The sequence below is a fragment of the Mastacembelus armatus genome, chromosome 11 (assembly GCF_900324485.2).
Source record: "Mastacembelus armatus chromosome 11, fMasArm1.2, whole genome shotgun sequence".
Classification (NCBI taxonomy): domain Eukaryota; kingdom Metazoa; phylum Chordata; class Actinopteri; order Synbranchiformes; family Mastacembelidae; genus Mastacembelus; species Mastacembelus armatus.
In genome coordinates this window covers 2,958,597-2,978,993 of record NC_046643.1, presented here as the reverse complement: position 1 = coordinate 2,978,993, position 20,397 = coordinate 2,958,597, and the positions used below count along the sequence as shown (strand labels likewise).

The 20,397-nt window shown below is 38.8% G+C and overlaps 1 protein-coding gene across 4 annotated transcripts in view; it reads right to left on the bottom strand.

Moving 5' to 3' along the window:
- Positions 1-6,319: 6,319 nt before the first annotated feature.
- The window catches only part of top2b (DNA topoisomerase II beta), a 29,900-nt gene continuing 15,822 nt past the window's right edge, over positions 6,320-20,397 (bottom strand). For 2 of the 4 annotated variants that reach the window (XM_026299771.2, XM_026299774.1), the window contains 22 exons: positions 20,168-20,273; positions 19,971-20,080; positions 19,099-19,191; positions 18,657-18,771; positions 18,414-18,535; positions 17,896-18,044; positions 17,452-17,683; positions 16,340-16,474; positions 15,951-16,151; positions 15,656-15,851; positions 15,453-15,544; positions 15,040-15,195; positions 14,528-14,611; positions 11,006-11,200; positions 10,798-10,924; positions 10,305-10,463; positions 8,995-9,223; positions 8,714-8,796; positions 7,811-7,906; positions 7,433-7,564; positions 7,265-7,350; positions 6,320-6,798 (listed from right to left, as the gene is read on the bottom strand). In XM_026299771.2, coding sequence (XP_026155556.1) covers positions 6,634-6,798; positions 7,265-7,350; positions 7,433-7,564; positions 7,811-7,906; positions 8,714-8,796; positions 8,995-9,223; positions 10,305-10,463; positions 10,798-10,924; positions 11,006-11,200; positions 14,528-14,611; positions 15,040-15,195; positions 15,453-15,544; positions 15,656-15,851; positions 15,951-16,151; positions 16,340-16,474; positions 17,452-17,683; positions 17,896-18,044; positions 18,414-18,535; positions 18,657-18,771; positions 19,099-19,191; positions 19,971-20,080; positions 20,168-20,273 — 3,063 coding nt within the window. In that variant the 3' untranslated portion in view covers positions 6,320-6,633. The remainder of the gene's footprint in view (positions 6,799-7,264; positions 7,351-7,432; positions 7,565-7,810; positions 7,907-8,713; positions 8,797-8,994; positions 9,224-10,304; positions 10,464-10,797; positions 10,925-11,005; positions 11,201-14,527; positions 14,612-15,039; positions 15,196-15,452; positions 15,545-15,655; positions 15,852-15,950; positions 16,152-16,339; positions 16,475-17,451; positions 17,684-17,895; positions 18,045-18,413; positions 18,536-18,656; positions 18,772-19,098; positions 19,192-19,970; positions 20,081-20,167; positions 20,274-20,397) is intronic. The other 2 variants (XM_026299773.2, XM_026299772.1) reach the window with 2 other exon arrangements.

Sequence of the window (20,397 nt, the reverse complement as noted above, 5' to 3'; positions counted from 1 at the left end):
CCACACCTTATTAAAATCATATGTCAGTTAAGAGGTTTCACACATTTGTCAGGCCTATGTTGTGCCAAAATTTGTCCCTCAAAAAAGCTATCGCGAATATTTGTACTGGCACCAAACCAAAGTGTCCACTCATTTTCTGATGAAGATGTCTGGTTTCTGACTCGCTATCATCAAATTAATCAGCTCAGTCATTTCTGTTTAACACAAAAATCATGCAATGTTATCTAATATTAGCTTGCACTAGCCATTATTATCTACAGGCCATACAAGAACAAGTAAGACTGTAGCAACAAAATCCCCTATAATACAAATAAGAAGAATAATTCTTTCTTAATAACTTTATTACAATTTAGTTCTTATCTCAGTAGTTTGGACCATCCTTTATGTTGGTTTTCATAACATGCTCACCAGAGTAAATGTTGAGAGATGAGAAAACAGAAAATCACTTTGATGAAGTAGGACAGAGTAAGAACCACAAGCAGTCAGATGATCATCCAGGCTATAAACAAGCCAAATTATCTAACTACTTCATTTGGAGGTTAATAAGTCTGGCTATCCTAAGTTTTTGTTTGAAATCTGTATGATCAGCTGACTGCTTGTTCTTGCTCTGTCAGGCTTTGTTTCAGTAGTGCAGACTTGTTATTTAGAGTAGGGTTAGGGTTAGGCAGCATTGCTTTATTCAGAGAGGACAAGCACAGCAGCTCATCACACAGGTTTTACACAAAACCCTAGGTTAGTCAGACTTAGTTGTGTAAACTATTACCTAGACTGTCCATTGCAAATACCCACCACAGTTTACAGAGTGTCATCATGGCTCTCGTAGTCACATTAGAGGTGTGTTCACTTTACCCCCAAATAAAGTGAGAATTCATCTCAACTTATCACTACCTGAGTTTCTTGCGACATTGAACCTCTTTTCAGTGATGTGGATTTCTAAAATCTCAGCAATTACCTTAGTGATTACATTGATGTCATGATAAATGATCAGAATCATATCCAAAAACAACAAAAATACAAATCAAATCATAATAAATGCTAGTTTTCCTTTTGGCCCTTTGTTGTCTTGTGCCTCAAAATTCCTGGTTCCTCGGCTAACTAGCAGTAATAGGTTTTGTGCTTAGACCTCCACTGTGATCACAGCCTATGGCAGATTTTTTCAAAAATAGCCTGAATGTCAGTCTACTGAGTGTGTATCTACCACTAACAGCATGTACTACCAACCGGGCTCTACAAACACACATGGGCTCTGTTATGGCCTTATGAGCAGAGGTCCTCAACCTGCTTTCCTCTGTCTTTTCAAAAGTGTCTTGTTTGAACCGGTGAAACACAGGGGCGATGCAATCCTTATAACACACTGATGACCGAGCCATGTAGGTCAGGATGATTGTACACTAATGTAGAAAGCACACCATGGGGTGGGATCTGTGAATCCACTCCAAACGTTCGCCTTGCTCTTCAGACTTGACAGTGTAAGCTACATTTAATGATGCAAAAAGAGATTCCAGCGACCCTTTGCTGCCCTGAGAAGTGCAGGGGACTGAAGCTTTTCTTTGGATAGTAGATCCAATTGAGCTCTTTATCTCAATGGTGGGCAAGGATGCAGTGCATCTTACAGCGGATGAGGTAGTCCTACTGAAATTAAAACATGAAATTAACTCCATTATATCCTCTTACAGGACCCTACTGTCCCTACTGGCTGAATAATAGCTCCATCCACTCTAATAGCCAAAGGTTTTTCACTTACAGCATAGGGGACCACCTAACTGTAGCACTTATCATGTTGAACCATGGCTGTACCTATCTGATACTTAACAGTATGAAGCCTAGCAGCAGCAATTGCTCTACCACAGCAGCCAAAGTTCAACGTTAAACTAACAAAGCACATACAGTAAGTTATTCATGACAAAGTCAGCTCATCAGCTATAGATATGTTTTCACTCAGCTTTAAAAAAAATACATGTCTTCTATTGAGAGATGATGCAGTAAGTAGGCCTGGATCTAATGGATCTAATTGGACAGGTTTTTAGCACTAGTTCACGTTTGCCAGCAGGTATTCCATTTTGTGAATTTGAATTTGTTTTTGTTGTTTCAGTCTCTGTATCAAGTTTTGAATTTGAAAATTAATCTGCATTGTTCACAAAGTTCAGGCACCAAAATGAAGTTGGCCAACTGGTTTGTGCCAACATTTTGAGTTTGGTGAACAGTCCGTGCTCTGTAGATTTGAATTGGAAGTGAGTGTGAAACAGTCTGGGCGTAACCTTGACAAAACAGTGTCTTCATCAGCAGCTTTTATTTTCCTTGGTTGTCATGGAACTACAGATTTCCAAACTAGGCTAACTGTTGAAAAACCTGTTCATAACTTTACTGTGGAAATGGAGTTGAGAAGTTGTGTAATCACAATTTCTAATCCTAAAACAGTATCCCAACTCAAGATCCATTTACACCTTATTTCTGGCCCTTTGCACCGTATCATATTGTCTTTAACCCGTGAACTGAGTCTGAAATCAGTCCCATAGTGCACTACATTTACTTTTACCATTTTATTGGAGAGTAAACGATGTTCTCAATAATACTGCCCTCTGAATATCATTCATGCCTAACCTTGGAAACAGCAGGATAAATCGAGTTCCTTAAATACAAATACAAATTCAAAACCTGATTCAAATCTAACTCAAACAATGGTACCTGTTTTTGGCACAAATACATTCCCATATACATACATACATATAGGGCAGTGAAGGGTTCTGGGTCTCAGCAGCACATCTGCTTTCCATCCCTGCTTAGAAATACATATCATAAGGGAAACTAGAGCTGTATCAGTTTTTTGTTTTCATGTGTTTGAATGTGAATAATGTCATGGAGTCTGTCAGAAGAATGATATGCAGTGTTAAGGAATACTTATTTCTATCAGTGTAACATATATGCTCTCCCTTGGTTCTCTCCCTGTCTTATTCTCCTGGTGAGAGATGGTGGGAGGCATCTTTGGGGTTTTCTTTCTTTCTTTTCCTTTTTTTAAGCTGGAAAACGTTCACAGCCGAAGAATGTCCAAATCCACCCCTGAAGCGTCCAGCCAGCCCTCCAGCACCTGGACACAACAGGGACTGTTACCTGTTCCTTTAGGAAACAACTTCACAATGCTGAATTACTGTTGTTCGTTTCTGTTGAATGTTGTACCGACGTAACTGTAATACTCTACTATCTAGCTCACTGCAGAGATGTTATATAAATGGTGTGTGCTTTGCATTCTAATTGGCAGCTCAGTAGAAAAGACGCTCTGTTATTTGTCCTTGAAAACATCGACTCACAAGTGTAAAGAAAAAGGAGGAGGAACTGGAAGCTGGTGGGCTTAGCTGGTTGTACTTCACACAGCACACACATGTTACAACGAGAAAGAGAAGCCCATGAGTGGGAGAAATGGATGACCCAGTCACCTCAGCACTGACATCATTGATATGTTCTGTTCCTGTTCCATATGTAACAACAGAGCTGCACCCCCACCCCGATTTAGCCAATAAGCTGTCATCAATCAGTTAGAGCCAATCTACTGAGTACTGTTTGGTTAACAGGTCAACTAGGTAATGACTGAGTGATACAGGGCTTTGAGAACCAACAGTGAGTTTTAGATTTAATCAGCTGTAGGTAATATGTGCCAATAATAAATCCAAAGAAATTTGATCCTCAGAGTCGAACAATAGACAGCTGCCCTCCACTGGAAATATATTCAGATTAATTTGACACCATCAGAAACTCCATTTAACTCAGTTTACAGGCAGAAGGCTGATGTGAACAATGTATACTCATAATTATGGTCTAACCAATATGACATTGACACAGAGTTACTTCAAGCTGGCTATTCAGCTAATAAAAACCCCGGAAAACAGCAGCAGGATACAAATGAACCTATATCAGCCACACATGTTGGTCCAAACCTCGATGGAACACATAGACCACAAGCCAGAAAACATGACTGTGAACCTCAGAACCAATTAACAATAGCTCTGTTGGCATCTCTCCTGAAAGTGTTCACAAACTGTCCATAGTCACCATTTTTCCATGGATATCAGAGAACCTCACCACCAATCACATGCAGTGTTGTATAGTTGTGTTAATATGAGACATGTTACTGAGCATGAGGGTGGAGGGGACAGGGACTGGTGTGGATTTATCCCATCAGCCCCTGCTGCCAGCCTGTAGGGCGAAGTGGACTTCAGGAACTGCTCTGGAGTTAGTGCTTCAATCTGTTTCTGCTCTCCATTTTAAATATTGTCTTTGTTTGTATATTAACATGATTCATGTTCATATACTGTTTAACTTTACCATGAACTGTCCTGGCAAAGTAATAAAATATATTTATTTTAAAATATGTGTGCGTGTAGTATAACATATAAACAGAAGCCTTATTTAAAGTGACATGGATCTTGATGGCATACAGTTCATCAGAATATGGAGTGCCAACTCATTTATAAAGCTGCAATAAGTGCAGGGGCTTAAAGTAGACATCAGACTAAAATGTAACTGGTCTTGGTGCTACAATAAAACCGAGGAATATATACAATCAGAAGAATTCATCTCATAGGTAAGCAGGTAATAGATAACCATCACTTCCACCATTCCATCAACGTGTGATGATTTTTTTTCCCCAGAAGTCTACTGTCACTTAAAATTGTATTAGTATGCTCTGTAAATCTCCTGCCTGGCAGCAATAAGCAGGTGAAAGGCTTTGGGAGCCTGAAAAACACTTTGATATCATTCTCTCAAAACTAAAATAAACACATCAAGTTTCACAGAATCAGAGGCTGTCCCATGTCACTTTCACAGTCACAGCCATCAACAGATCCAGAGTACAAATGTGAGGAGATACAATTCAGTCTGCTGGCAAAAACACCTGTTTTACACTCTACAGGTGATAATGTGTAGCAACATGAAATGGGAAAGTAATAGCCTATATGAAACATGAATTCAATTCAACCTGTTACTACATTATCACACAACACCACTGCAGATAATGCAAATGTGTTTTAAACACATTTAAACATAAAAAAAAATTATATATAAGCCTAAAACATTTAACATGGAGAATGACCTCTGAGTCAGTGTTTTTCTTTTTTATGCCAGCTATAGGAAACATTTACTGTGAAAAGCTATTATTTACAATAATTGCAAAGTGCTTGCTGCTTTATAAGGACATCACTCTGGGCTCAGCTGTTTTTGTCTCTTCAGCATCCATCATTTACAAAAATTGCTACTTGAAGGCTTTGCCTATAGCATTAGTTACTATGGCAACTCACCTTATTATGAACTTTAGCTACAGTGCTGTGAAAAAGTATTTGCCTCTTTATTTTTTTTATATGTGTCGCACTTTAATTATTCAGATCATCAAACAAATTTTAATATGACCCAGAGATAACCTGAGTAAATACAAAATGATGATTTATTAAAGGTGTCCAAACACCTGGCTCCATGTCAAAAAATAATTGTCCCTGCTTGATAAATCATGAACGATTGAACGTTTTGTGTAATAAAATTTGTTTGATGATCTGAATCAGTGGGACAAATAAAAAATCAGGAAGGGGGATTCACATCATTGTATTTTTGTAAAACCAAATAGCCTAGGTTAACTCCAAAAAAAGCCTGCAAAGCCCTAAGCCATAAGCCCTTTGTGAGTCAGTAATTATCAAGATGTCACAACAGAGCCTAAAGTCAAGACTGTTCACCTGGGAGCCATTATTTTCTTCCTTACTGTAAAAAGTAGTCTGGAGTTTCTAAAGAACACGGTGAGTGCATTTTCTTTTCTTGTTTCTAAGGTGTTTCTGAGTTGTTCATGTCAGAAGGAGCAGTATTTGTTCCCTGTGCTTTGAGACTATGGAGCCAGGACAGATACTTTCACTTTTAGCACTGAAAAAAATGTTTGGCATTAAAAGCAAAACATCTGGCATTGCAAACAGAGCCCACTGTCCACCAGACATTCCACAAGGCAGTGTAGAAGAGTAGTACACATGGCAACAACGCTGAAGATTTAACACTAGGGCTTCATGTTGTTGCAAACTTACAGTATGTGTAAATTACAGTGTCAGTCCTCAAAACTCTGAACAGAATTAATACTATTAAGACTTCAGTGGTGGCCTCATGCTACTGAATTTAACTAGTCCATCCATCTCTCTGTAGCACTGGTCTGTACCAATAACCCTTCACTGAGGCAGGACCTTTAACTATACAACCTTGGTGTGGGGCACAGCTTTTGAACTCAAGTATAACTGTGAAAGTAAGTTCTGTGTGTAATATTGCTCAGTCATCAAAGAATCAAGCCAGTAAAAACATGGACATTTCATTCTTTACTTTCAACTTCATGTTGAAAAAGTTACATAGTATTTTAACAATCAAAATGTGCTAAAGCACAGCGTTCTAAACTTCTAAAAGCCGCTTCAGACAAATACAGAACATTTCAATGAGCATTAAAAAAAAAGAAACCTGTATATGTATAATAAAAAGTGTAAAACACCTACACATTAAAAATCATTGAACATCACCATTAATGAAAATAAAACAGAAAATGTACAAAAGTCTGTGGGAACACAGTAGGAGGAAGAAAATTCCATACAAGCAGAGTGTGTTTCAACGTGACTGGAGGTTGCTTTAATCAAACATGTCTTCGTCGTCATCTTCCTCATTGTCTGACTCGTGGAAGTACTTGACCTCTTTCTTGGCCCGGCCCGGCCGGTCTCGGGACACAGCCTTGATCGCACTCATCGCACTGTTGCTGTTGTCATCCTCGTCATCAGATGGAGGTTTTTGAGGCTTCTGCATAGATGGATCAATATTAACAGTCATCTCTGTGTTTTCAGTGGCAGGTCTATCTGTGCTCACTCTGACATCCTCATAAAATGTGTAGGATTTTGTTCCAATTTCAGCAAATTTTGTATTAAACAACTTAACATCATTTTAGACAGGGTTGTAGTTTCACTGCTGCAACAATAGGCAGCTATCTCTCTGCGCATTTCAGAAGCAGTAGAGTACATTTTACATAGATTGGTGATGCAAAAGCAATATTCACAGACAGAATTTTAATTCTCTGCTCTCAATATCTGTATTGAATTTGAGAGTTGTGGTAACTTAAGTTCTTCTTGAAACATTAAATGAAACAATTTTTTTTCTTTGTCATTAATGAGAACTTCTCTTGGCTTTTTTCCTCCATTGATTGTGAGTGTAGCAGCTAATACATTTGGCATGTCAAACAGCTCCACTGTATCTATACATAGATACTCACTCTGCCAGCAGGTTTGGCTGCTTTCTTAACTGGACTGTACTCATCTTCAGATCCAGAGCCCTTCCTCTTCCTTCCCCGTCCTTTACCTGCACAAAGTTCACCAGAATAAAAAGTCACAATTGCAGCATGATATTTATTTTCTCTAATAATCTAGGCTCTGAGATATACCTTTAAGAGGTGGTACTGGCTTTTTGGACCCGGTGTCTGAGTCAGAGTCCCATATGGATTTATCTGGTTTCTTTGCTTTTGGTGCTGGTGGCTTCTTGGGTTTGGCAGCTGCATCAGAGGGCTTCTTAGCTGCTGTAAATCACGACAGTGATTAAACAATGCTTACACATGACCTTACAGTTTCACTTACAGTACCTGCATGGTCACTTAGCCAGCACAGATGTTGCAAACTTTTTACTACCTCCACTTGTACATGACAATAATCCTTAATGCTTTAACCCTAATGCAAAGTTGGAAAATGCTCCCGTCTGCCTCCTGTCATGGTGAGGGAGCAATGTTGCATTAGAGCTCCCTCTGCTGCACATACTGAAACATTACCTTTCTTTGCTGGTGATAATTTGCCAAAAGCAGTGCTGCTGGAATACGTGGAGAACACTGGGCCATTGTCATCATCACTGTCGGACTTGGACCCATCTACAACACAAACACATGCCGACTTTTATGTGTGATGCCACTTCATGTTGTGATCACTCTTGCATCTTGACATTTTTTAATTTACAGCTAATCAGAGCACATTATCCCAATGTGTACAATCCTTTATCCTGGCCTGTGATGCTCTGCAGACTTAATGTTAATAGATGCTTGTCTGCAACTTTGTCATGTCATTTCACAATTGTTTCAAATTTCTCTGTTTTATTACACATCCTACAGTTGAGTTTCATATGATTGTGTTCTGTACAAGATAACTGGTGATCACGTGTTGGTTTTCTGGAAACACTAACACCGTATTACTGTACATTTCAGCAGTGATGTTTAGAAAATGAAAATAGATCATTTCATCTTTGGTTTAATTTAAAGACTTGTTTTTAAAGATCTGCCAGCCCACATAGCAGCAGGAGGTCTTACGGGACTCAAGTGACTCAAGCCAGCAACAGGACTTCATTTAAAGGATCCCTGTGGTGTTTTAGACCTTTAGTGGCGCTATGGAGCTGTTTTTATGAGTCGGTCCCACAGTTCTGCCTTTGCTTTGTGTGATATGACAGGCAGACGGATAAGAACAGGAAAAACAAAACCAAAAGGCCCTTTTAAACTTGTGATCCAAGTCATGATTTAAAGACTACACACGTCAAACACATCAGTCAAAGGCTATTCTAACTTATCATATGACAACCGCTGAATAGTTTTAGCTTATTAACTGATTTTAATTACACACTGTAAAGGGCAAAAAATCGTGGCAGCATCCAGAGTGGGACTGCGCACTGACACTGAGGTTGCACTCACCGCTGTCATTGCTCTTCTCAGAGAAGGCTGATTTGGATGAGAAGATGCTGGTTGTCTCTTTCTTTTTAGCTACAGGTACAGACCTTCACAGAAGCAGAAACACAATATTACAGCTTTTCCATAAAAAACACTAGGGCATGTTCAACATGCTGGAAAACACAACTTCAGTGACTGCTATTCAACTGTCACTGTCCTTTTCAACAACCTGTACCTATTCCTGCTAAATTAGCTTTTTATTTTGATTTTCAAATAAGCACGAGTCTGAACTGTGCTCGTCTTACACAGTCTTCTGTTTGGGAGGAGGGTAGGAGTCTTCATTGTCGTCATCATCATCATCATCATCATCATTGGGGTCGTTGTAGCGGTCCTTGGTGTTGGACAAAGCAAAGGTATCTGGAAATGACCTCACTGGAGAAGAAGCCACGTCGTCGTCCCCATTCTCCTCTTCGTCTGCTTCTTCTTCCTCCTCCTCCTCCTCTGAAAAGTCAAATGTGTATTTTGGCTTGGAAGCTGAAAGACAAGAGCAGAGTCTGTGTCAAATCACATTATTCCTATTCCAGATATATATTCCTGTTTCAGCTAGGTTGCATCACACTGCGTTCTCAGACATCCTGTCAGTTGTCAGACGGTAATCAGACTGAGGTACACCACACTGAGTTCACAAGTTATTTTTGGCCTCAGGCAGTTTGAAGTCAAGGCACTCACTGTGGAATCAAATACACGCCACCATTCACTTCAACCAGCTACCTGGAGCTGACAGCAGTGGGTAATATCAAAGAACTTTTACATAGTCACAGAGAAACAAATGCTGAAAAACAGATAATGAATGCTGACCAGTTACACATGTTAAAAACAGAGGGAATTTAGAGACCCAAATGAGGAATAAACAACACTTTCATTTCTTCAAAATCTTTAAGAGTCATTTTTGTTCTTCTCAGCACAGTCCCTCTCCTTCAGAGGTTAGGTTGCTATTTCACACAACCAACACGCCATATATACACTGAAATACGCATTGGCTATTTTAATAATTTCTCCCGTTTAGGGCTGGGTATATATTAACATATTCAACAGAATGAATTAGTGTGCATGATAGAGAAATGAGAAACAGTCAACAACAGACTTTTAAAAGGGTATATTACTTGATCAAACTGGAGATATTTTGTGTTGCTCTAAATACAGCTATATCTATCATGCCAGGATTTGAATACACAGACAGGACTTATTAGTATGATACATTCATTTTAGGTTTTAGTCTGTTTATTAGATTTGTTGCCAAAAAGAAAAATATAAAACATCAGCAAACATTTTTTTTTTTTTAAGATTTCTTTTGGAGTTGCAACTAACCATTTCATTACCAATTAAAATGCAGATGATATTCTCAATTACTCTAATGACATGGCTTACATAATATCTGAAAACAGTGAACAAAGTCTATTGTAATTTCCAGGTTACATTATCGCAAATGTTTGAATTCATTTATTGAAACACTCATGATGCCAAAACCAGTGAATGATTCATATATTTAGTTAAAAAATAATGACACTCTACACTAACTATAACAATATTTGGCCAACTGAGGGCCCAACTGTACCTGATGCTCTCTGGGACTTGGTCTCTCTTGGGATGACAGGCTCACTGTTTTCCAAGTCACTCTCTGACTTGGACTCATCATCAGACCAAGGATTTCTCTTCTTCACCTTCTTAACAGGGGTACCTTTGGGTCCTGGAGGTTTTCTCACTCTGGGAGCTCCTGTAACACAGTGCACAAGATTAAGTATTCTAACGTAGGACTGAGGTCCCTTTTTGTTTAATAATGGATAAGAATTTGCTTGCTGCACTGATCGCATGCGGTAAATCCTACCAGGCCAACAGTTTACATACGAGAGCCAATACTACATTGTTTCCGGAAAGCTGTGATTGGCAAATGTGTGTTAGTGCTGATATCATTTGTCACTTATCTACAACAAATCTAATCCCCTTTAAACACTCCACCTCAACTTTCCCATTTTGTTTTTTTTAATGTAACCCATCTAGAGGGAAACACTAATAGTTGAAATAAAGTCAAACAAAGAAGAAAAACCGACCAGGCTCCTTCTTCTCTTTCTTGACACGCGGAGCCTTTGGTTTGACTGCAGGATTATCTCCTGCACCTCCTTCTCCACCCAAGCCATCATCATCAAACTCCAACTTCACTGCTGGATCTGTGTCACCCTGACAATAAATACAACTTTTAACAATCCCTGATACACTGATATTCCTCTATTACTTCAGAATTATATCAGCCATTGTTACCTTCTTCTTTTTGGTCAGTTTCTTGGAAGCATCAGATTTGATTGGCTGAGTTGGAGGCTCCACCCTGCGGCCAAACGGTGAGGGCATGGTCTCCTCCAGGTTCATCTTCTTCACCTTAGGTTTGCCCACTTTACCCTTCACCAGTTTGATGGCCTTTCCTAAACTCTGCTCCTCTCGCTCCAAGGCCTCCACATTCTGACAGGCAACACAGAGCAACTCTTTGCTTACAATTTTCAAAATACACTACATTCTAAAATAAAATCCAGCATACAACAATAACTGAATGGCCAGCACAAATAAATAAGAAAACACCGGGTTAAAAAACACTGAGCAAAGGTTGAATTACCTGTCCTCTGACAGCTCAGATGGTTAACTGAGCATAGAGTACAATTCCACAAGACTAATTCCATTGGTACAATGCAATCATGTCATACTCCACACCTCTGACTTATTTTTCGAACAGTAATGTTGTTTATATTCACTATTCAGTACTAGTACTACAAGGCTTCATCAATTACACTCCACCATTCCTCAAGACATTTCAAGTTAAGAGACAAGAAAGTAATTTCCCCTAAACCACTGGAAGATTTGGATTGTGAAACATTAGTGGACTGTTAGAAGTAAACAGTAGAAGTAAGCATTTAAATGTATTTATAGAGCAGATGTGTTACTTTTGCTGACCAAAGTGCTGTACATAAAAATAAACAAAGATAAAAAAAAAAAAACATACATAAATACAAATGGAATGACCTTCCCCAACAGACAACCAGAGAATAAGAAGAGACATAACAACAAATGGGTGATTAGTAGGGTGGGAAGAGAATAAAAGTAGGTTTTGTGCCATGGAGCAGCCACTGCAAATGCTCTGTCACCTTTTTGTTTAAGACATGACATAGACACATGTAAGGGAGTTTTGTTGGAAGACCTAAGAGACCCAGAGGTTGAATGTAAACAAATAAGGTCAGTAATATAAGCTGGGGCCTGCCAATTATACTGTTAGTCACCCCACCATGTTTTTTGCACACGGCCGAACAACACATACCCAAATTAAACTAGCTGTTGTCTTTACATTTTAAGGGTTATATTGATGACCTTGGTGTCGTTTGAAGGAAAAGCTTTCCAGTTTATTATTTCACGCTGTAAAATATGAAATATGACTCCCTTTCCCCCGTAGCTGTGCCCGCTGTGTGCCTGCTGTCGTCAAGGCAATTTACTGTAGTGGTGGGGGCCGTTTAAATCCCCCTTCCACCTAGTCGGCCATACAGTGTAATACATTGTTGGAAAGGGCTTTTCATTGGCTACAAGATACGTCAGTCATCATTGCCAAACAATGTGACTGGCTGTCATTAGAAGTTGGTCTATCCCCCTGGTGGGATTTGCTCTGAGGGGTGATTTCTATTGGTTTTATGCTTAGCTATGCTGTAAAACGTAACCAATAAGATTGATTCAGGTTTCATGTGATTCACAGAAGCTTGCTATGTCAACCTTTATTGAATAAACAACGAAATCAACCGTAAAACAAACTGGATTAAAACTTTTCATGAGGAGGATGATGGTTTTATGGATTTATTCAGGGATAATACTAAAATACTAAAACATGGATGTCTTATGTTCCCTGGGTTCTAACAAAAAAAAAGGATATGCAATACTTGATGTTTTAGTACATCTATAAAGTAACACGACAGAAAAGGTAAGAGCTAGCGTTTTTCCAATATTTTCACTCTTGTTAAACATTAAGAAATTGTAGTCGCTGTGATAATTCAATCCTAAATTGCTTTATACCATTTGAATCGAGAGACTTTCTCCTTTCATTTGATATATAGTTTGTCTGACTGTATTCACATTTGTCCGCCGATCTTTGGTGACGTCTGGAAATACAATTTTTATCCCAGGCCTGGGACCAGGTTAACTAGGTGGTTTTAAGAGCCTGAAAAACAGTGAGTAAACCCTTAAACTGAACTCTTAAAATGATCAGGGAGCCAGTGCAGACAGGCCAGGGCTAGATTAATGTGTTCACACTTTTTAGTAGTTGTCTGAAACGAACCACCCTCTGACCGAAAATATGAAGTGTCTTGTTTCTAGGGCTGTGGTTTTCTGATTCAAATTGATCTTCATTTCAAAGATCCAATATCAATTCATAAAATACATGGATTAATTTAAAAATATTTCCGACATGCCTTGCGGACTAATCTCCTTTCACGATCTCGTGAGTATTATGCGAGTCTCGCAAGATAAGTCTGTGTGTGAGGGAGAAGCAAAACATGACAGAAGCTACAACAGTGAGACCACCATCAGGCCTGAAGGCAGATGTGTGTTAGCATTTTGAGCTAGACAAAGCAAAGCCATATGTAAGCTGTACCAACTTGAGGTGAAATACTGTGGAAATACACAAATCTCCCAAACCATTTGAGCAGACATCACTCAACATCAATCTCTTTCAATACCAAGCAGTATTGGTTTTGAAATGGAAATATCATTAAATGAGTCAATACTGAATCGATTCGAATCGAATTAAGACCTTATGAGCTGATTCATGAAATTGGTACAGCCCTACTTGTCAGATCACAACCTGGAAGGTAGCCAGAAGGGTGGATAAACGTCGGGTGAGATCTAATGCATGGAAAACCCCCACTAGACTGAATCTTGACAGAGGTTCTGATATGCAACAGTATCTGACAATTATACGTCCAGGCAGAGGTGCTGGAGCAGTAGTAAAACCGCAGCACATAAAAACAAGTGTACAGAACATGAGACAGATGGTAGGATCTGACAGGTCAACAAACACACTGGCGCCCATCTTGTCCCCTAACCTGGAAGCTGAAGTTTTAAGACACAGCTTTCAGATGCAGAGTTAGATTCAAAGATTGATATCATGACTGTCAGTTAAATACAACACTACAGCCACTAATCAGCCACTCAGATCATATATCAATTATCTTACAACAAAGCCTGGAAACAGGGGAAACAGCTAGCTTGGCTCTGTCCAACAGTATAATCCATCTGCTAGCACTTCTAAAGCTCACTAATTAAAATGTTGACTTGGGAGTCATTTTACACTTTGGTGTTCTCAAACTAACCTAAGTTATAGATTTAATGTGTTCATTTATGAGCTTTAGATGTGCTGTGCTTATTGGTGGATTTTGTTACCTTTGAACAGAGAAAGATTAGCTGTTCCCAGGCTTCCTAGTGCTTGCTGAAAGAAATTTATCTTCCCATCAGATCCTGCACCAGAAAACAAATAAGCATCATTTCCAAATATGCTGACCTATTGCTTTAAAATTTATCAAAATGGCAAACAAGGTAGGAACTGGAAAGGATTAGTGAAATGATCCCTGTCAGAAGAGAAGCAGAGTATGACATGGCTTTGTTGTACTAATGGTATATATGCTGTGAAAATGTACCACATACTGCATTTAAATTTGTTTTGACATCAGACCAAGACTTCACAGCAACAAAAACCAAAAGCAAATCAACCCCTTTCACAGCTAGTGGAACTGTTGGTGCTGAGACAACAAAACTTACATCAAGCTCTTCAATAAAGATTGCCAAGTCCTCCTTCCACAGATCCTCGGAGGATTTCCTCTGGAGATCATTCAGCTCTGCTCTCTGCACAACAGCATACATTCATATTGTTAAGCAAAACATATCTACCGTATCTCTCATATACCAAATCTGTGGTCCTGTGTCAGGGGTGGCTCTACAGGGAGCCAAGGAGGGGCTACTGGTTCTTTTTGTCTAAGATTAAGAAGTGTTTTTTTAATATAGTGTAAGAACATATATATTGTAAAATATGAATATTTTGTCTTATGGACATCCTATCAAAACCTTTTGCCACACCTTTGGCACCCCATATAAAAATTCTGCACTGTCTTGGTTCTTGCCAAGTTGAATAAAGAACTTGACATTGCTGGAGTTGGGGACTGATTGTTATTTAAATAACCCCTGATAAACAACCAGATACCAATCCTTACATGAATTTGGGTATCTAGTAAGACAGATTCAAAGACTTAAATGCAAAGAATGGTTTACAATACCTTGTGGTCCCTCTGTTTTAGTAGCTCCTCCACCTTCTCTTTAGTCAGGCACCACAGAGGCATGTTGAGGATGTAGTTGAAGTTGGGCCCAGATGAGGAGCCAGAGTCCACCGAGCTGTCGCTTTCATTTCCGTCACGGTAATCTTCTTCCTGGGCCTGACAGAGGAAAACATGAAAAACAACAAAAACTTACTCATCCTGCTTTCCTCTCCCCTTGACATGATTAAAATGTATTTACTGTCTCCCTACTGTGCATGTTAATAGTTATTGCAAAGATTGATGTGCAACCAAACCCTTTTTTTCCTGTTGTAATGTAACTTACAGTAGCCCTCATAAACCTTTACCTTTTTAAAGTCATGTTGTTATTATATGACTGTGTATGTGTGTGTATATCCAATGAATTGGGACAGTACCTTTTCCTGAGCTTTTGCCCAAGCAACCACTGGGTCAGATTCATAACCTTTCTGGACCAGCATACGGATCAGTTCACGCTTGGATTTGTTCTCTGTTAGTATAAAAAATATGGGTTTCAACTAAAAATATGAACAAAATACTTTTTGTTTTAAATAAACAGCTGGTACTTAAAAGTGATGTAAAGTATTTCTTGAATTCTTACCAATTGAAATTTTTCCTTCGATCTTCTCCAGAACAAAACGAGCCTGGTTAGACAGTTTGGCAGCCTCGGCTCCCAGGCTGCCCAGTAACCAGTCCTTCCTCAGTTTGCAATAGTGCAGACGGAGTTCAAAAAACTCCTTGAGGATGTCCTGGACTGAATCATACCTCTTCAGACAACCCATGTGATCAAACAGCACCTGAGAAAAATTTGTTTAAAATCGGTTCAGTACACACCATCCACACTTTAAAAGAGGAGAAAAAACATTTGAAATGACTGATGTTTCACTTCAGCTTACCATGGAGTTGCAGGTGAGGCTCGACTGCAGCTTGAAGACTTTATGAAGGCCAGCTGCCTCAGCCTGGGCCAGTTTCTCCTCAGACATGCGCACCACAAACTTAACTGTGGTATCTGTGTGGTATTCCTTGTAATCTGTGATGAGAGCCGGTGTTTTCTCAGTGCCCTGCAGCATAGGCTCCAGCACGGACTCCTTGTAGGTCTGCACATAGGAAAACCGAATACAGTAAATACAGTATTCACAGTGTGAAAAATACATAATCACCAACATTTAAATAATGCAACCACACATCCTATTTTTATTCTTGTTTAATCATATTTTTTTCCAGTTCTAACTGTGTGACTGGTAAAAAAAAACAATACAGTGCATTACAAAATATAAAGGCGTACCTGCGTCCATGTCCGGACAGGGAGCTCTGTGATCTCTATGGTGTTTTTGTCTATGACCGACACCTCTCCACTGACCAGGTACTGATTCTGGCCCAGTTCATGGATCACTCCTTTGAAGTTTTTGTAGCTGGGAAGCTAGTTTGTGACAAAAATTTACCAAAAATGAGAAGATGTCATTTTAATGACCAGCTGACAGCTGTATGAAAGTTTCCTATTCAGTAGTGCAAACTGGTGAGTGTTCAAAAAGGCCTGAAAACAAAGAAAAGGGATCTTGCATGGCACACAGGCTCCTTAGTAACAGCATAGCTTATGACAAAGGAAACTATTGTGGAACCATGCAGTGTCTATTGAGGGACAAAATTAATAAATAAAAAACATTGCTGTATTTTCTGGACTATAAGTTGCTATAAGTAGGCTTTAGCAAAAACAGCCTTGTTGAACAGAAAAAAAAACATACAGTACCAGTCTAAGGTTTGGACACACTTTACCATTGAATTGAATGAAAAAGTGTCTCCAAAATTTTGACTGTTACTGTATATAAGTCATATTTGTAATTATAATAAATACAGTCTAAATTAGCCTACGAAGAACATAGGCTAGGCATAACAACAAGCAGAAGTGCATTATGATATTCATTCATCCATGTGAAGTAACGTTAAACAATTCTGCCAGCGTCAGGGTTAGGGGGAGATGAAACAGCAAAAAAAGTGACTTCACTACAAGATTACCAAAACGGTGCTTGGTAAATAACAAAAGATGGGCTTTCCCTATAAATTTTTTTTCATTTTTTTTAAATACAGTTTGGGATTTTTAAATTGCATCCAACCTGAATTCGGTATTGAATTTCCTTATTTAATCGGAATCTTTAGTTGTCTTAGTGAACCGACTTATTTTTACTGTTCAACTAATGAAAGCTAGATTGAAGATTGACACGTTTGACTGGGAAAACTGATGTTCACAACTGTTTACACACAACAAAATGTCGCTAGTATAGATACTAAAAAAATAAATATTCTGTGTACCTAGCAGCAACGAAAAAGTGTGTTGCACTGAATATAACAAACACATAAAAATAATTTCTTGTTCATGCTTTAAGCCCTCAGACTATTTACCATTGGCAGGGGATCCTGGTGGTTGAGCATGCGGTTGATGTTATTGACGATTTCTCGTGGGTCATAGTTTGGGATCTTACAAGCCCATCCTGTCCCAATGCCCTCAGCACCATTCACTAATACCATTGGAATGATAGGAATGTACCACTCAGGCTCCACCTTCTGGTTGTCATCATACAGGAACTTGAGCAGGTTGGAATCCACCGCTGGAAACAACAACTTGGCGAGAGGACTATAAAAAAATGACACACCACCATTACAAGACTAACATCTGACAACGATGAGTTTTCCAGTTGTCAAAATTTTTCTGATAAGTACATTCTGTGGAACATTCTTATAAAGTAAAACTCTACTGAATATATAACCTCTATTCAATTATTGTATCAGCAATAACCTGAATGCAGGATTAATAAAAGAATCCAACTGTTATGCTCATTGCGTTACCTGAGCATGGTAAAAATGTAACGAGGGCTGGCAGCATCTTTGCCTCCATTTATGCGAGTTCCAAACTGACCCAGAGGCTGCAGGATGTTCACGTTGTTACTGCCCACAAAGTTCTGTGCCAAGTTTACTATAGTCATCATGAGAGCTTGCTACATGGACAGATGAAAAGTGGGTAGTGAGTAAAAGTGAATAGAATAGCAAATCACTACAATATTACTACAAGTCAGCTCACAAAGTAAAATCTCTTAAGATTTGTTTTGATTTCCTTATTCAAGTTTTGAAGATCTAAACTGTCAAGTAAACAACCACTTCTGTTTTGAAAATTATTATACCAACTTCTTACATGCAGCTACCATTGCTGTCAGTATAATTGACACGTAACAACATTGAACACAAAGAAAAACAAAAGCATTAATTCAAAGAGTCATTATTTTACACTGGATCGAACACTGGAAGGAAATCTCAAGCTGGCTTTCTAAAGATTCATCTTCCCTAATGTTATGAAGAGTTGACTGTACCTCTCCGTGATGGTAGGCAGACATCTCTGCCACTGATCCGGCCAGCTGTGCTACCTTTACTTCTCTTTTGTCGTTCCTCTTCAAGCAGGTGAACAGCACCTTCCTCTGACCTGGCTTTAATCCTAAAAACAACACACACACATTGCATTATCAGAGGGAGACTCTGTCTTTTACCACAGCCATGGGAAAAGTAAAAAGCTCCACTGAGGAACATCAGTAATTTACAAATGTCTATATACAAACCATCAACCAGGGATGGGATGGATCGCTCATTGTCAGAGTTGGAGAAGAGAATTAACTCCTTGTTGATGAAGTCATTGTAGGAGAGATGCCTGGCCTGAGTTCCATACAGGTATTGCTGAAAGTCAGGTAAAATAAAAATGAATATACATACTTCAATCAGGGCTATAATGTCACATTAGAGTGGTTGTAGGTTCATTTTAGCACAGGAATAAGCATGCTGAAATTTCTACAAAGTAATATACAATGATAGGTCCTTCAACTTAAATCATATCTGAGAAATACCATGCAAATAATGAAATATCAACCTTCTCATAGCGATTACAAATTTCAGTACAACAAATTCCCAAAGAGGGAGCAGCCCATACATTAAAATATCTTCATAGAGATAACCTTCTTCCTCTAATCATCCCTGCCTCATACAACTTTGAGCAAAGCCACAAACCTCTGGCAGGCCATGCATCCTCCTTTGACGCCTGTCTTCCATGAAATTAGTTAGCCACTCCTTCCTGTCATCTGTCTTCTTCTTACTGAAGGCCTGAAACAAACAAACAAAAAAAGCTGACATGGATGAAAGGCAGATCACGTATCACAGGACTAAACAGACAAACATTCACACACAATTTAGCTAACCCTAAACTGTGAACGCAAGCCAGAGCGCTTGGAGAAAATCCATACAGACACATGGAGAACATGTAAAATCCACACAGAAAGGGACTAGAATGGATCTCAAATGCAGAACCTTCTTGCTGTGAGGCAATAGTGCCAACCTCTGCCAAACCATCATCCTCTACAGACAGACAGACAGATCATATAGTGTCTAAACAGCACAAATCTAGTCTGCTGAGATTCCCATGCTTCTTAACAGGCTTTAGGACAGGTTACAGATTGTAATTTATCAAATGTTATACTCCATTATATTAAAACATAGCATTTGTTTATGAAGCCTCTAAAGTTTGAGAACAGTGAAAAATGTTTTGCAAAGTAGGGTCAGTTATAATATTGACACTACTATAAACAAATACTCAGACCTAGACATAATCTGCAGTTCTATTTATCCAATATTTTTACACATAGTTTAAGTCTGATCTTTGATCCTTTGATCTTTTGCCAGTCACTAGAGTTGTATCCTTGATGAACAAGTAACACATGTTCAGTGGCCAGAAAAATACAACCCTAATAAAGTTGGTTTTGCTCTACTAAGTTGCAGCTCTTCATGCTATATTCAGTGGTGGAGTTTTACTGATCCTCATATTGGAAAATAATTCTTATAATTCTGCTCCCATAAATACCATGAAACTGAAACATTAAACTTACAAGGGTGATGGCAGCATCGTCTTCTGCGCCACTATATCTGAACGTGATGCGATGCCTCTCCATGTCAGAAAAATACTCCTTTGCCTCTTTACTTGTACTTGTACCCAAACCTAAAATATAATTTCAACATTTTTAAATCAAATAACAACAGAAGGAAGTGTTGATAGATATATTCATTAAATACTTGAGTAACAAACCTTTGTAATACTTGATATGCCATGTTTTATAGTTCTCTGTCTGTTTCTTCCATTCTTCAAACTCTGGAATGCTGTAGAAGGACAGCTCCTGCTTGCTCTTGGTCGCCTGTAGACATCAAATGAACATGGTGAATGGCCAGATTTACTATATTTTTTGCTGACCTTTCGTCCTCTCAACCAATCATTATTGTGATGCAAAAAGTAAGTTAAAAAGAGCAGTGCAAAAGAAA